Source organism: Pipra filicauda, unplaced genomic scaffold (genome assembly GCF_003945595.2).
Source record: "Pipra filicauda isolate LSUMZ 115617 unplaced genomic scaffold, ASM394559v2 scaffold120_size2142806_pilon, whole genome shotgun sequence".
Taxonomy (NCBI): Eukaryota; Metazoa; Chordata; class Aves; order Passeriformes; family Pipridae; genus Pipra; species Pipra filicauda.
The window spans coordinates 1,651,213-1,665,845 of record NW_024103663.1 but is presented as its reverse complement, the minus strand read 5'-3'; the positions used below and the strand labels follow the sequence as shown (position 1 = coordinate 1,665,845).

The 14,633-nt window shown below is 47.5% G+C and overlaps 1 protein-coding gene across 2 annotated transcripts in view; it reads left to right on the top strand.

Moving 5' to 3' along the window:
* The window catches only part of AATF (apoptosis antagonizing transcription factor), a 48,131-nt gene extending 34,739 nt beyond the window's left edge, over positions 1–13,392 (top strand). The window contains exons 11-12 of one of the 2 annotated variants that reach the window (XM_027751652.2): positions 573–644; positions 12,387–13,392. In XM_027751652.2, the coding sequence (XP_027607453.2) occupies positions 573–644; positions 12,387–12,450 (136 nt within the window). In that variant the 3' untranslated portion in view covers positions 12,451–13,392. Of the gene's footprint in view, positions 1–572; positions 645–5,908; positions 7,581–12,386 lie in introns of those variants that run through there. The other variant, XM_039387361.1, reaches the window with a different exon arrangement.
* The last annotated feature ends 1,241 nt before the right edge of the window (positions 13,393–14,633 follow it).

The window sequence follows — 14,633 nt, the reverse complement described above, 5'->3', positions numbered from 1 at the left end:
TCCATTTGTAAGTTATTCAGGGTAAGATTTTCCGACTATGGACATGGCTGCAGAGTGGGATTTTCATATCCTTCAGGGCCCTGCATACCACAGAGCAAGGAAGAACTGGTAGCAGATGGATGCTGGAGAAGGTCTGATGCTCTGATGCTCCTGCTGCCTGCAGTGGGCTCTGGGCACAGATTCCAGAAGGTGATTAAGATGCCAGCTGAATGGAAGGCTGGAAAGGAGTGTGTGTTTCTCTGACTTCTCAGGGTTGTCTGTCTGGGAGTCCGATTACGGACTCGCACACAATTAATGGAGTCTGTCTGTCCTCTTCCTCACTGGGCTAAAAAAGGATTTACTTGCTGTTCAGTTCATTGTATCATCTGATTATTTTTGTGTCCATGTTGTAAGAAAGGAAGAGGGAAGGGAGGGGGAATTGCCAGCTACAACTGGTGACTCATTAGGAATCAGCCCCCAGGAAAGCCAGTGCTTTTCCTTTCAGGGGCTGGAGTGGTTCTAGTCCAGCAGCAACATTTCCTTTTCATTAATAGTCACTAATGTGCTGCCTGCTTATTTCCTGCACTCCTCAGGTATCATGTGCATAGCAAGCTGGTGAGCTTCATGGCACCTATTGACCACTGCACAATGAATGATGATGCCAGGTGAGTAATAGATTAATTATGTTTCTCAAATGGCTCCATGACAGCGTGGTATTGACCTGTTCTTCAGGCTGTCGCCCCCTCCATTCCTTCTTATCACTTCACCATTTGTCACTGGCATCATAGCCTGGGTGTCTTGGTCACATCTGTCCTGGCAGCCTGGCTGAGCTTTCACTCTCTTAATTGCTGTGACTCCAAACAAAGAAGTTTTCATAAATCTCAGTACCCACATTTTGATTCCTGCTTTTAAAACTCCTCTGGTTTTGAAATCTTCCAGTTTGAAGGAATTCGTTTGGAAATAGGCAGCTGAGTTACCTGGTGTCTTCAGGTATAACCAAAACTTAGAAGGAACTTGTCTTTTAACAGAAATGGCAACTTCTAGATTCTGGCTAATTTGCACTTTTTTAGATTAGTTAATAATTGGAATAATTCTGTGAAGATTCACTCAAGAACCTAACTGTTCCTTGTGTTTATGTCTATTTAAAGAGTGACGAATTTTGTTGGAAAACTATAATGATTTAATGTGCTAATTAGTAAAGAAAATATCAGTAAAGTTTTGTGCTGAGTTACTAAACAGCTCTCCTACATATCCACCCATATTTCTTCAGTATTACATTTTTAAACTGCATCTCGAAATGCTGAGCTCTTTGTGGGAAGGAGGTGGAATAATTTTTCCAGTGAATGGATGTAGAAAGCTTGAGAAACATCTTTCCCCTGGGTTGTGGAACATGTTTGTGCTTTGTGAGGGAGAGATGTCATTTGTCTGTTTGCGAAATGGAAACCAAATACCTGCTGTTCCTTGGCTGCTGCCTTTTGGGGGATTGCACAGACTTCTGGATGAGGAGTAAGCTGGGGCTAAGATGTTTTGTGTCCATAAGACCTGTAATGTTTCATCATGTGTGTTTCTCAGAGTTTCTTTGCTTTTTTTTTTCCTCTTTTTTTCAAGTGAGAAAAAAACCCACCTGCTCTGAATTTTTAATATTTGTTTAGGTCCTCTCACCACAAAAATAAACGTGGTGCAGGTGCTGGGTGAAAGTTATTCCTTCAGCCATATAAAGTGCTCAGTTCTTCCACCCCTTACCTGGATCGTAGGAAGAGAGGGACAGAAGTGGTTTGAGCACTGTGAGATTAGACATGCACACTTTTGTCTATTTGGCAAATAAATCGAGTGTATTTTTGTTTCTGATCTGCAGGGCCTGAGCTGGCAGCTCTCTGTGCTTCCCAGCCAGCAGGGACCTCCTTACCTGTATGGAATTAGTGTCTTTGCTGTTTTAGATAACTCCAAATTAAACATGGAGCAGGATAGATGTACTTTCCTGGTAGAGTCAAACTGTCCTGTAGGAATGATTCTGGGATGTGCTGCTTGTTCCCCACATCTTTTTGTCTGAGGGTAATTAGCAGGTGGCAAATGTGTTACAGGAAGAACCAGTTGGTACCATTTTCATTAATAATCTGCATGCCTGCAATATTTTTCTCTCTTAGTATTGTGTCCAGCTGACTGGTTATTATTTATGCTTTAGGAATTTAGAATGAGTTTGGGGTGTCAGTTATATTTGGCTGCAGTACTTATTGCCCTGTCCTGCAGGCTGGGCAGGCTGCAGACCCCTGCTGAGCCCCCAAAATTAAGGCAAGCTTAGCTCACATGGGGTGTATGAGGGAGAGGGAGGTGAAAAAAAGGGGTGAGACCGACAATACAGGAGTTACACTGTGTTTGCTGTCCCCAGAGGTGACATTGCCTCCTCCTTCACAGTCCACCGCGCTCACTTGTGTTCCAAAAGTTGCACAGAAAATGTGCTCTGTGAGCCAAAATCCTGCAGCAAGCCAGAGCAAACATGGAGTGAGTGCATCAAACAGCTGGGACAGGGGAGTCATTCTGTGCTATGGCCTTCTTGGGCCTCAGCTCCCCTTCATGTGCCATCCTCTGCCATCCTCATCACACCCCTCGCTCCCCGGGAGGCACCTCGAGCCCCCAGCACGGGGCCTGACCCCCAGAACTGGTGCAGCTCATCCATGTCAGGCTCTGTCCTCACAGTTCTGGGGGTGGTGGGGACAGTGTGGTTGACATTTGTTTTCCTGGGAGTGTGTCCTGGTGTTTGTGCCCACGTTGAGCTGTTGCATCGCTGGCGCGTGTCACCGAGCGTTCGGTGGCAGCAGCAGCTGCTGCTCATTGTCTGACTGCGGGAACTTAGTCCTGACATTAAGTTTATGAGTCACTTTGGAGGCTTTCCATGCTCTCTGCTAATGGCACTGCAGGCACTGAGCCCCTGTGCTGGGTTGGATGTGTTGATGTGTCACACAGCAGGTGTGCCTGAGGGCCGTGCCATGCGGGCAGCTGGATCCCGCTCTGCCAAGGCTGTGGATGGGGCAGGGATGGAGTCAGGCTGGGCAGGTTCTGTTCCTTGTTCTCCCAGTGGCTTCGTGGGTGACCTTGAGCAGGTTGCTCTGTGTTCTGATTGCTCTGAGCCACAGAGAGCTGCTGGTGAGATACTACTGCCTGTTTAGCAATAGTAATTTTAGTAGTATTTAGTTTTTCGACGAACACAGGAAAGCTTTTGTTTCAGACACGAAAATAGAAACCTGAGCTTTTCTCGCTGTTGCCAAAATGCCTGCTGGTTACCTGCAGCACAAAGAACATGCCTATCACAGGCATCACAGTCTTCCTTTAGCAGTTCTCTGCAGCTTTAGTCCTAATGTTAAGCTTAAATTTCCCGCTGCTGTAATTTAGGCCTGTTATTTCTTGTCCTGTTCCATGTGGGCTTTGAGAACAAATTTGTGCTTCCTCATTGCAGCAGCCCTTGCACATTTGGGTGGGAACCCTTGTGAAAACCTGGGTGTTACTTATCAGCTTCCTCCCCGGTTTACACCATTTGTGTTTGCATCCAGACATAAAACATATTCAAAATATGGTCAGAGCCTGAAAATCAGGCCTCAGTAGGTGTTTTGGTTCAGCTCTCCCATAGTGAAGGTATCTGCTGCTGTCACTTGTGTTTCTGAACATCAGAGCCACTCTCTAGGGGTCACTTTACAGCTCTGTTTAAAATACCCTTGCACCAGCCATAAAGACCTCTGTAGCAGCACCCAACTGTACCAGACAAAGCAAGAAGAATTCAGCATCTGCAGGTGAATCAAAAAGGAAAGACCAGACCTGTACACTTGAGAGGGAAGCAACAATGATAACAGCTTTCCTTTGTGACAGAAGAAGGTAATTTTATTGTTTGCAAGTGCAAATTACTGGATTGAAAATGCAAGTATACACTTCACAGAGACATGACTGTGCTCTGAACCACTTAGGGTTTTTTTTTTTTCTGGTCAGGCACTTAAAAGGCACGACCCCAAAATAAACACCTTTGAACAATGGGGTGCTCTGCGTGGTAGTGGGAGGAATTCCACAGTGTCAGTGAGCTGTGTGTAAAATGGATGTAGAAATAGAGCTGGCAGAACATTCCCCTTAGGTCCTACCAGTGGCCTGATTCTCCTGTGCATTTGAACTGTTTTACACTGCTTTGGCTGTGCAGAGAGACCTTAAAACAGTGCAGTGAACTGCTGGCTCTCCTGGAGTGGAGGATTTCCCTGTGTGCTGGTGGCTGTGGGATGCCCAGGACTTCAAAGAAATGCCTGTGAGGAGGAGCAGCCTGAGCACTGGGAAGAGAAGGGGATAAACAATCACTCCAGGATTGTTTTACAGCCCGAGTTCGAGAAGAGGAACGTGCAAGTCAAATAACTGCCTTTGTCAACATCACTGCCACTTTCTTTCTTGTTCTTGCTGCTGGTTGGAATAATAGCACTGGTGGAAGCAATTAATCTTCCCCTTGCCAGTTTTCCATGCACCCTATGTATGGGCATGGCTGTTTGACCCTGTGCTCACATATATTATGGTGTAATGTGTGGGACACTGGTGGCCTCCAGCCCTCCTCTGTTTTAACCCCTCTTTGGTAGTATTTTAAAACATACATTGGAAAGTGATTTTTATGGTTATCTTGGGATACATGTTTATAGACTTTAACACATTTATTGTCCTCTTGGGCCAAGGTTTTTCTAATCGGTCCAAGGTCATTGCTATGTAAATGGCCTGACCTAAGACAAGGGACCCGAAGGCAAACCTCTGGTGGTTGTCCAGAGGAGAGGGGAGCTGCCTTGGGCAAGAATTGCTCAGGGTTAGAACAGGGTTGGCTGTGATTTCTCCTGGGTTTGAGGGTGGTATCATGTAGGTGCCACTTCTTGGACTTGCCTTGAAATAGGTTTTTCCCATCGCCATGACCTGGGGAGCTTCACATCCTTCAGTGGCCCCATGTGCAGCAGAGCTGGGAACAGGCCAGTCTCCTCTGGTTTACACCTTGGGGAATGAGGCACACAGAGATGATAGCCTGTATCTCCAAAGGCTTTTGGGTCCAGAAATCCTTGAGGAAAGAGCCGTAGGGAATGGCCAAAGGGGACACAGAAGGTCTGGGATAGAGCTGAGGTTGAACCCAGACCTGTGCAGCCACCTTCAGCTGGCCCAGCTCCAAACAGTCTCATGTTTTAGGAGCTCAGACATTTGTGCACTTGAGAAAACTCCTGTGCCAGGTAGGTGTATTTATGGGCGAGCTGAGGCTCAGCATTCCTGCTGGGGCCTCCAAGTCTGTTCCAAGTGAGGTGTTTTCAGTATGTGCAGGAGTGGGTCCAATGCACAGCCTTGTTGTGGCAAGGTCAGGTAAAGCCCCTGTTCCTGGGAGGAGCTGTGTGGATTTGGGTTTTATTCTCTCTGCCTGTCAGCTGTGATATACAGATCTTCAGATCTCTGCACTGTCCGTGTGTGTGAGGAACAGAGACTAAACAGAGACACTGTAAAACAAGGTGTAATATCAAATTACTGCGGAGTTTGATGAACATCTGAATTTCACCTCTGGAGGACGGTGACTCGCAGGAGAGACATCCTTAAAGGACACAGATGTTTGGTACGAACACCTTTATCTCCCAAGATGACTCAGGTTATTCTGACAGGTAAAACAAGATTGTGCAAATATGCAACAATGATCTAATCAGCTGGAACAACAGCAATATTTTAACTGGCGCTACCTTTTAACAGCATCATTAAGGGCTCTCATTACTCTTTTATTAGAGGCTCACTCTATTTCTTATCAGATTACAGAATGAACATAACTCATGGCACTGATTTGATCTCTTGTTAAAGAGGATTACAGCTTTGCATTAACTTGGATTGACACGGTTTATAATTTGCTGTTGATACACATGCTGGCGGTGTCACATGTTTGACCCCCTCCCCACAGCACCGCCGAGGAAAAGGACACCCATACATCATCATTAAACATGGCACCCAGTGCAGAACGGGAGGCAAAAGGAGCCTTTTCTGCAGGAAAGTCAGGCAGGACAAAGGAGACGTGTTCCCAAGTGCACGCCGAGATTCCGAGCGGGGATTTGTAACTGGGGGAAGGTGGGGAGGACGTGTCGGGTTTGTTTGTACCTCTGCAAATGGATCTTCGTTAGGGAGGAGGAATTTGCATCCTTTATGAGCCAAATTAGAGGGAAGAAGATGGCCCTGATGGGACTGTGTCAAACCAAGCAGTGTCACCACAGTGGGGGAGCTGGGGAAGTTTTTTCCTGCTCTTCTGAGACCTTTCCATGCTGTGTTTGCCCCCAGTTAGAGAACCTGTCCCTGCCTTCGGGCAGCACTGCTCATACACCTTGTGGGGTGAGCTCAGCCAGATCACCTGTTGGCCTGTGGTGGAAGTGACCTTTTTGTCCCTGGTTTGTAGGAATCCCTGGTATCTGCACCTCTGTGTCCTGGCTCCCTCCTTCCAGCTCCTGTGTCCTGCCCAGCTTTGTAGGGCTGCATTTCCCCGACACAGGGTTTTTTTTTCTTTAGCAGATGGTCACAGTTTTGTGTTTGACTTTGGAAGTGCAGACTTAATGCAGCAGAACTGGGCTCAGGGCAGGACTCACTTCTCGAAATCCCATGGCCAAGTGCAAGAAATGAATCCCCTACCTCCACAGTCCCATTGGCCTCAGGTCAAGTGTGGCACAAGAGCATCCAGCCCACTCTTGCTCTTGCATGAGCCTGCTGGGAGGCTGAATTAACTCACAGATTATCCAGCTGCCAGAGGGGCTTGGATTAGAGCATTTCCCTTGGATCCAGCCAGGACGTTGTGTATTTTCCTGATCAGCATTCTCACTTCAGTGCGGTTGCTTTGTCACAGTGTGTCTCTGCAAGCAGAGGGGGGTACGTAGTAGGAAATCCTGGTATTAAAAGATTAATTTGCTTATATGACATAAGAGTTTAATAAAAAAAAAATTTTAAAAAAAAAAGGTTGGTGAGATACCAGCCTTTAACTTCGCTCACTTTGTACTTTGGGTATTAAAACACCATGAGAGGGGATTAATGGAAGAATTTGGGCTCTGCGATTGTCAATCCAGTACCTTCACCCCCACAGAATTCCTGAGAGGAAGCAAAGCCCTTCTTTCTGGAACAACTAAACCAGTGGCTTCTGTGCTGCACGGCACAAACCTCGGTGTTGGTGTGAGAAAAGTGATTCTGAGTTTATTCAGGCACTGCCTGGAAGAAGGACTGTCCTGCTTTGGCTTTGTTTCGGGAAACAAAGGGAGAGAGTATGAACGTGGAGGGCAATCTCGGAGTGTGCAGGGCTCTGATGTTTTAGGGAATTTGGGGTGTTTGTGGCACGAGGCTGTGGGTGGGAGGGGGAGTTTCCTGCCTGGGCTCTGGGGCTGCTGAAAGAACCCCCTCAGGGGAGACGTGGGCTCTCTTGGGAGGGTGCTGTGTAACCTGCTGCACACCTGGGCTGGAGGAGAGCATGAAGCAGAAGCAAGAACATGTGTTGTTCCTATAAAACTAAACCTGCTTGGCCTCATCCAGAGGCATTGTGACTTTGGGATCACAGAATCCCAGAATGGTTTGGGTTGGAAGGGACCTTAAAGCTCATGTCATTCCCCCTCCTGCCGTGGGCAGGGACACCTTCCACTAGCCCAGCTTGCCCAGAGCTCCATCCAACCCGGCCTTGAAATTTCTGCCCTTTGTGTCTCATTTTGTTTGTTTTATTTAAAATCCCCCCAACCTTTGACTTGGCCTTCACCATCAGCTCTTGGAGGTGCAGTTTAACTCTCCACTTTAACCAGGGTGTCAGAAGGGCTGGTGTTTGCACAGGTTGTGTGTTTTCAGCTGGCAGGGTGAAGTGGTGACCCAGTGTGGATGGGCTGGAATCATCCTGTCCCAGCACTTGATTTCTGACATCCCTGTAAGGAGAGAGGTGCCTCTGGTATGGAAATTTCCTTTTTAAAGGGGGAAAAAAAAATAACCTGTTAAAGGGCTGCGAGATGATTTGTCGTCTTTCCTTTGTGAGACAATTTGTCTTCTCCTGCATCAAATCTGTTATAAAACAGGCAAGCTGTGAAAGAGGGAAATCATCCCAGGAATATGGGGCGTTAAGGGGCACAAAGAATGGTCCCCTCCTGCTCTCCTGCACAGGGCATTTCCCATGCAGCATCAGAGGCTGCTCTGCTCAAATACCCATCCAAAAACTGACATCTGATGTAATTCCTGGGGAAATTCCAGCTGCTGGAACACATACCAGAGGAGCAAGCTGGAGTTGCCTGCACATCCCTGTGTTTTGCTGCCTCTCCAGACAATTTGCCCACATCTTTTATGCTTTGTGCTGTAAAAGCTCCTACGAAAATGCAACTGGGACCGAAGTCAGGATGAGAGAGGGTCCATCTCTGCTCCATCAGTGGTATCCTGAGCTCAGAGCTGGGGTGAGGGGAACGTTCAGAATTGGTGGCAGGGACAGCAGGGATGAACCCCAGGTCTGGTTGTGTTTGGGGAATGGTACCTTGGGCACCAGCTCTCCATCTCTCTGCTGCCCTCCCACTCCCCATTCCCAGATCCAGCCTCTCAAAACGTGCAGAGTCCCTTTGTTTAGGGCAAGAACCAGCTTTCTGAAACATTTATAAATCCTGTGCCTGCTCTCAGGAGACGAGCCAGAGGTCACATGTCACCTTCCATAATTCAAAGCCGTGGGGCTAAAAGCATTTGCACAGGCTCCGGGGAAGGGGGGGGGGCCGATCCTGACCCTCCTGGGCTGGAGGGAATTGCAGGAGACCTTTGTGAGCCCCCCTGGAATGCGGGCAGGGCGCCGGGCTGGGAGATGCAGCCAGAGCTGAGCACTCGGGGCTTGGGAAGGGAGTGAGTGCCATCTCGTGGGGCTGGACACAGAGCCCCGGGGCCCTCCCTGTGCCACTCCAGGGGGGCTGAGTCCTGCTTTTGGGATCCCCACGTCACCCAGCACCCCGAGGGCTTGTCCCCGCAGAGCCGGAGTGGGGAGTGCGGGCTGGAAGGGGTGGGAATACAGAGCCAAACCCCACACCCAGCTGGTTTGGGGTTTGGCTGGAAATTAAGGCTGCTTTAGCCTTTCTCTAGAAATTAAAAAAATAAATGGTCTCAGCTTGTTTTATCTTCCTGGTCTCTTTCCTGTTGCCTATAGAGTGTGTATAGCAGCAATACCTGGGATTTGGAGGGGGGTAAAATCCACTGAGCATTTAGCACACCAAGCTCACCTGGAGGAGCCACTCCTTTTATTCCATTTTTTAAGAAAAAAAAATCATTTTTACGAAAAATCATTTTAAAAAAAATCATTAAGAAAAAAAAAGCTTCAGCTTTATTTTATCTTCCTGATACCTGCCCAGCTTGCTGGACACTGAGTAACCTGAATTTCACACCACTGGACAAAACATTTCTTAGGGTACAGACAGAAAGTTTTCCAAGGAAACAATCTGCCAACTTCAGTTTTCATCAGGAGTCGTGTGTTTTCCGTTCTTTCGTGCTCCCTTTCTTCATGGGTGTTCATGTTCTGTCTTTTTCCAGTTTTTGTGAATTAAGAATTCATAGTTCCCAGGGGAGGAGTAGGGTTATGTAGTCATTTCAGTACTGCTTGTGGCATTTTCTAAATTATCTTTTTTTTTTGGGGTAGAGGAAGAGAAGAAGTAAAAGGTACAAGGGAGAAGGCAGAGACATTGGTTGGAGGGTATTTTTACTAGAAGAGCACTATTGCCATTTTAATAAAAAAAAAAAATAAAGCCACCAGAAACTGAATTTTCCCCCATAATATTGTTCTTCTATTAGTTCACAGAACTGTATTTAGAAAAATGACTATAATTACACAGAGTGGTACAATACTTGCTTTTCCCACGTGCAGGTACACATTTGGTTTCCCTTTGTACATTTGGTGGGCAAAGCACCTTCCTGGGGATCTGTTTAGAATTTTGAAGATTCATATAGATTTATGAAATGTGCTGTTGCAATTAATATTCACTCTGTGTGTGTGTGTGTTTCCTTGGTCTCTGTTGCAAGGATTTTGCCTATAAAATGTGTGTAGCAGCAATACCTGGGGTTTGGAGGGGGAGAAAAGCCCAGTGGGCATTTAGCACAACAGGCTCACCACCTGGAGTAGCTGCTCCTTTTATTTCATATTTTAAAACAATATTGTTGACCTGAAAAGCCCAGTTTTCGTGGTGGGGAGGTGACACGGTGCCTGTGCTGTCCCCTGGCTCTGGAGCCAGCTCAGAAGAAATGCATAAATAATTAAGCCAAGGTACTTACACACACATGTTTTATGGCAAATGGCTCCGTGGTCCGTGATCATTTTTTTCCAGAAACAGGTTTTATGATAATACAGTAAAAATATTAAATTAGAAAATGCCTCACTAAGGGTGATAAAACCTTACTACAGTGGAAATAGGTAATTATCCCCTCTACAGCCTAAATGACAGTTTAAAAGAAATAAAAATGTTAGTGCTCATTACTTGCTTTTGTAGGTTGCAATAAAGGGTAAGTTAAATTTTAATTCAAGGAAGACCCCTGTATCGACCTGCTTCTTCCACACTCCCCACCTGAGGTGTGAGTACTCTTAATTACCTGCACAGGTTATTCCTCAGCACATGCTGCCTCCAGACCCTCTTTGTGCTAAAGTCACCTTTCCTCCAGCTGCAGGTGACACACTTGCAGTGGGGTTGTTACAACTCAGTGGCTCAAGTCTGATGTTTCATATCTGTGGATGGAGGAGAGAAATTTTATATTTTTTTAACCAAAAATCCAAGTTCATTATGCATAGCCTTAAGGGGGCTGAAAGTATTAAAATCTGCACTTACCCTGGTGAATTGAAACAGAGACAAGGTTAAACCTGGAGGATTGATGAGTTTTACTCTCTGCATGGTTAAATCCTGCTGAGGGGAGAGGCTGTAAAAGAAAGGGAGCCTGGATGATGAGAAGAGAGGGGGGAAAAAAAAAAGGTTGGGTTGTTTTATTATTTTATTTTTTCAGGGTGAAATGTTTGTTCTGTTTTGGGGGTGGTTTGGGGGTTACCTGATTTCCCTCCTCCTCCTGTCACTCTGCTGGGGTGTCTGTCCATGATGTGTTATCCAAACAGCTCCACTTGGATTTCTGCTTCATCAGAGGTTGCTGTGCCTGGGAGGATGAGGCTGTGGGGTGCAGGGGAGCCCCCTGTGCCCCCCAAAACCTGGAGTGTCCACGTCACAACCAGTCTGTGCTGGCAAACACTCCTCTGCCAGCAGAGACAAATCCTCACCTGAGATCTTCCCGGGCCCTGCTTGCCTGAAAAATGGCTGTTTGTTTAAAATCTGTGGGATTGGAGCAAATTCAGCATCAGTCCCTGAACTCCTGTACCCACAGGACAGTGTCAAACCCACCAAAATGAGGACAGAAACCTGAGGAATTCTCCTCCTTGGGTTCTCCTGCAGTGGGAAAGGCCAAGGCAGGCTGTAAAGGAGCAGCACTCTGGGGTTTTGCCTGCAAACACAGCAGCTCTTGCTGTCTTTGGTGGGTTTTTTGGGGGTCTCCCAGTGTGCACACGTTGTGTTTGAGCTTTCTCACATTGCTGGGGATGTAAGAAATGAGTGAACGTGTAAAGGAGAAGGGCCTGGAGACCTGGAGAGGGGAGCCTGTTCTGGAGAAAATCCCCTTTGGGTTTTCCAGAATGCCTTTAGGGTGGTTTGAGGCAATGGGATCACTTGGTTCTCACTCACAGCCCTGGGGTTGTTACTGTTCTTGGAAGGGAAAATCCCACCCCCCCCATGTAATCAACACCCTGTTCTGTGTGTGCAGCCCCTGACAAAAGGCTGCTGCTTCAGAAAATGCATTTATACAAAATAAGGCAGAAATACCTCTCCCCCAGCTCAGGTTACTCTGGTTCTAAAATTAAAGTTAACACCAGCCCCACTTTTTTTTTTTCTTTTTTTAAAGGGAAATTTTCTCCTGTTATCAGAATTGCTGCACGTGGGATATTAATTGGAATCTTGTTGCTGGGTCATTTTCATTGTTTTTCAAGTGCTGTCCAAGAAAATGTATGAAAACTAAATTACAGTCCCACGTAGGCTGTGATTGAATCCTCCTTACGGCTCCGTGGCCTCGTACATCCTATTAAAATATTCAATCTTGTTTTCTTACTTGAAGAGCCTGTCTGGAAAGGGCAAACTTATAGAAGCCCTCATTCTCTGGAGATACGAGATCCAGCCACGCTGAGATATTTACATATTTCTGTGCTGCCTGGGATTGGTCTCACAAGAGTTTCCCCCCCACTCTGTATTTATTAATGAAGGTTGTTGAATGCGTTTTTAATTACACGAGGCCTTTTCATTTGGAGTGGCAGCCTCTTTTAACCGTTTTGACCTTGAAAAGTAACTTTTCCCTCTCCCACCTTCCTTTTTTTTTTTTTTTATCCCCAGGACGGAGCTTTATCGTTCCCTGTTTGGAAAAATCACGAATGGTGAAGAGCTGGAGCAGAATTAGGATCAGGCCCCGGCTCCCGACGTCTCCTTGGCTCCCTGAGGCTGCCCAGGAGCAGGGCAAGGTCTCCCCAGCCTCTGGTCTGTCCCTAAAATCCTGCCTGAAGGAACATCAAACCTAAATCAGAGGGATGAGTGGGGACACTGAGCCTGGCTGAGCATCCCCCCTTTCCAGCTTCAGTGCTTCCTCCCACACACAACCCATTTTTAACTGTTCCCTTTAAATTCCTGACCTTGATTTTTGCAATCTGGGCACAATGCTGGGGGGAAGGGACACAATCCAGCCCAGCAGGGACCACCAGCCCCCCCATGTGGGTCCCCCACAGTTGTGTTAAACCCTCAGAGGTTTTGATTTGGGAGTTGGGGGGGATTTAAATGTCCTGTTCTGGTCGTTGGCCACGATCGGGAACGAGGGACTTTATTTTTCACCAAGAGGATTTAAATGTCATTTACATAATTAACATGGCCTTAAAACAGAGCAAGGGTGCTCTCCTGTGCTGGGAGCTCCCAGTTCACATTCCAGCTGTTGAATGACCACAGGGACATTTGCTGACCACACCACGGGGTATGTTGGGATATTGCTGCCGTAGGAACCTCCTGGGGAATTTTCCAGCCCTGCAGTGATCCTGAACACTCAGTTCTTTCAGCTGGTCGTGACTCTGAGCCTTTGTGTCTTCACCATGGCCATGACACCCCGCTGAAGGGTGTCAGCACAATGTGAAACTGGGCAGAGATGACTCACCTGAGGGGTTTGTGGGGTTTTGTACCCAAAGGTCAGAAGCGGGATATCAGATCCTGTGGGGAGAATTTGGGATTCTGCTGTGATCAGTCCCAAACTGAGGTTATCTCCTGTGAATAACATGTGTGTAGCAGGCATGGCTTGTCCCACAGAGCTGCCCTGTCCCTGGGTGGTATTTTGGGTGATGTCATTAAAATGATTTGTAAACTGGTTGTCCCGGTGTGATCTGTGCAGGAACAGCCCCGCTGGCTGTTCCAGGGTTCCACTCTGGTGTCCCCTTTCACAGAGATGGGGTGAAGAAGCCAGTTGCCCCATTCCTGACCTTGAAAAAGCCAAGGGATTTGGGGGCTTTTCCCTGCATAAGTTACAAGTTTTTTACCAGTTTTGCAATGGGTGACTGAATTTTACTTTTTTATTCTTTTTTCTTATTAAGCTTGAATAAAAATACATCAGTTTTTAAGGCTGTAACAGGTTAGATGGCAGGGAGGGGAAGCCCCCTCTGTGCTCTGTGCTGCCCCTGAGGGTGAGGCCCAGGGTGGAGCAGCAGGTGATCCCATTTTGCATCTCCTTGCAGTGATTCCCCCCTTTCCCTCACCTCCTGCTGTGCTGCTCCCCCCAGTCCTGCCTCTGCTTGGATGTGTTGCTCCACAGTTTTATCCCTCTTTTCCCTTAGCAGCCTCTCTGTAGCCAAATTTTTGCACTTCACTGTGTCCCCAGAGCTGTCTGCAGCTGATATTAATTAATCCTTTTTGCACCTCATCATTACAGATTTAGTCTCCCTTTAGTCACCTGCTCCCAATAAACGTCTTCCCAACACCTCAGTGAGATGTGGAGCACAGAGTCCACCACAGCAAGGGAGACCAGCTCAGCTGCAGCTTGTGTGAAATCCTGGGTTAAAAACAGGACAAAAAAAGCTTCTCCTTTCCCAGTTCCTCCCTGGTACCAGGCTCAGCTCCCCCTCTGCCCTGTGGAAACATGTCTGGTTTTCCTGGGCTCCAGAAAGCAAGTGCCAAGGTGAGTATTGACTTTGGGTGTCTCATGGATGAATAAATCTCTCTGCTCTCTCACAGCAGAGCAGAGCTGCAGCTCCAGGGAAGTGCATCCATCTCCCTGCCCCTCCCAGCTCCAGTCCAGGTGGGAACACACGAAATGTCACCGCTGGCTCCTCACCGGGATTTGGGATCCCACTGCTGACCTCACCTACAGCAGAGCCCCACAGTGATGCCCATCACAGGCAAAGCACCGCCCAGGGCTGTGGGGAGAAGGGCCAAAGGGTCCTGGGCACAGGGAAGGGCTGATTTTCCAGTCCCCTGTATCAGGGGAGCAGCCCCATGTTCACTGGTGAGTTCAGTGCGGGCTGTCACTGGGCTGCTCCAGCACAGAGGGGCCTCCCCAGCTGTGGGGTCTCTGGGTGTGACCATCTCCCAGGGGAAATCCTGGCAATGTCA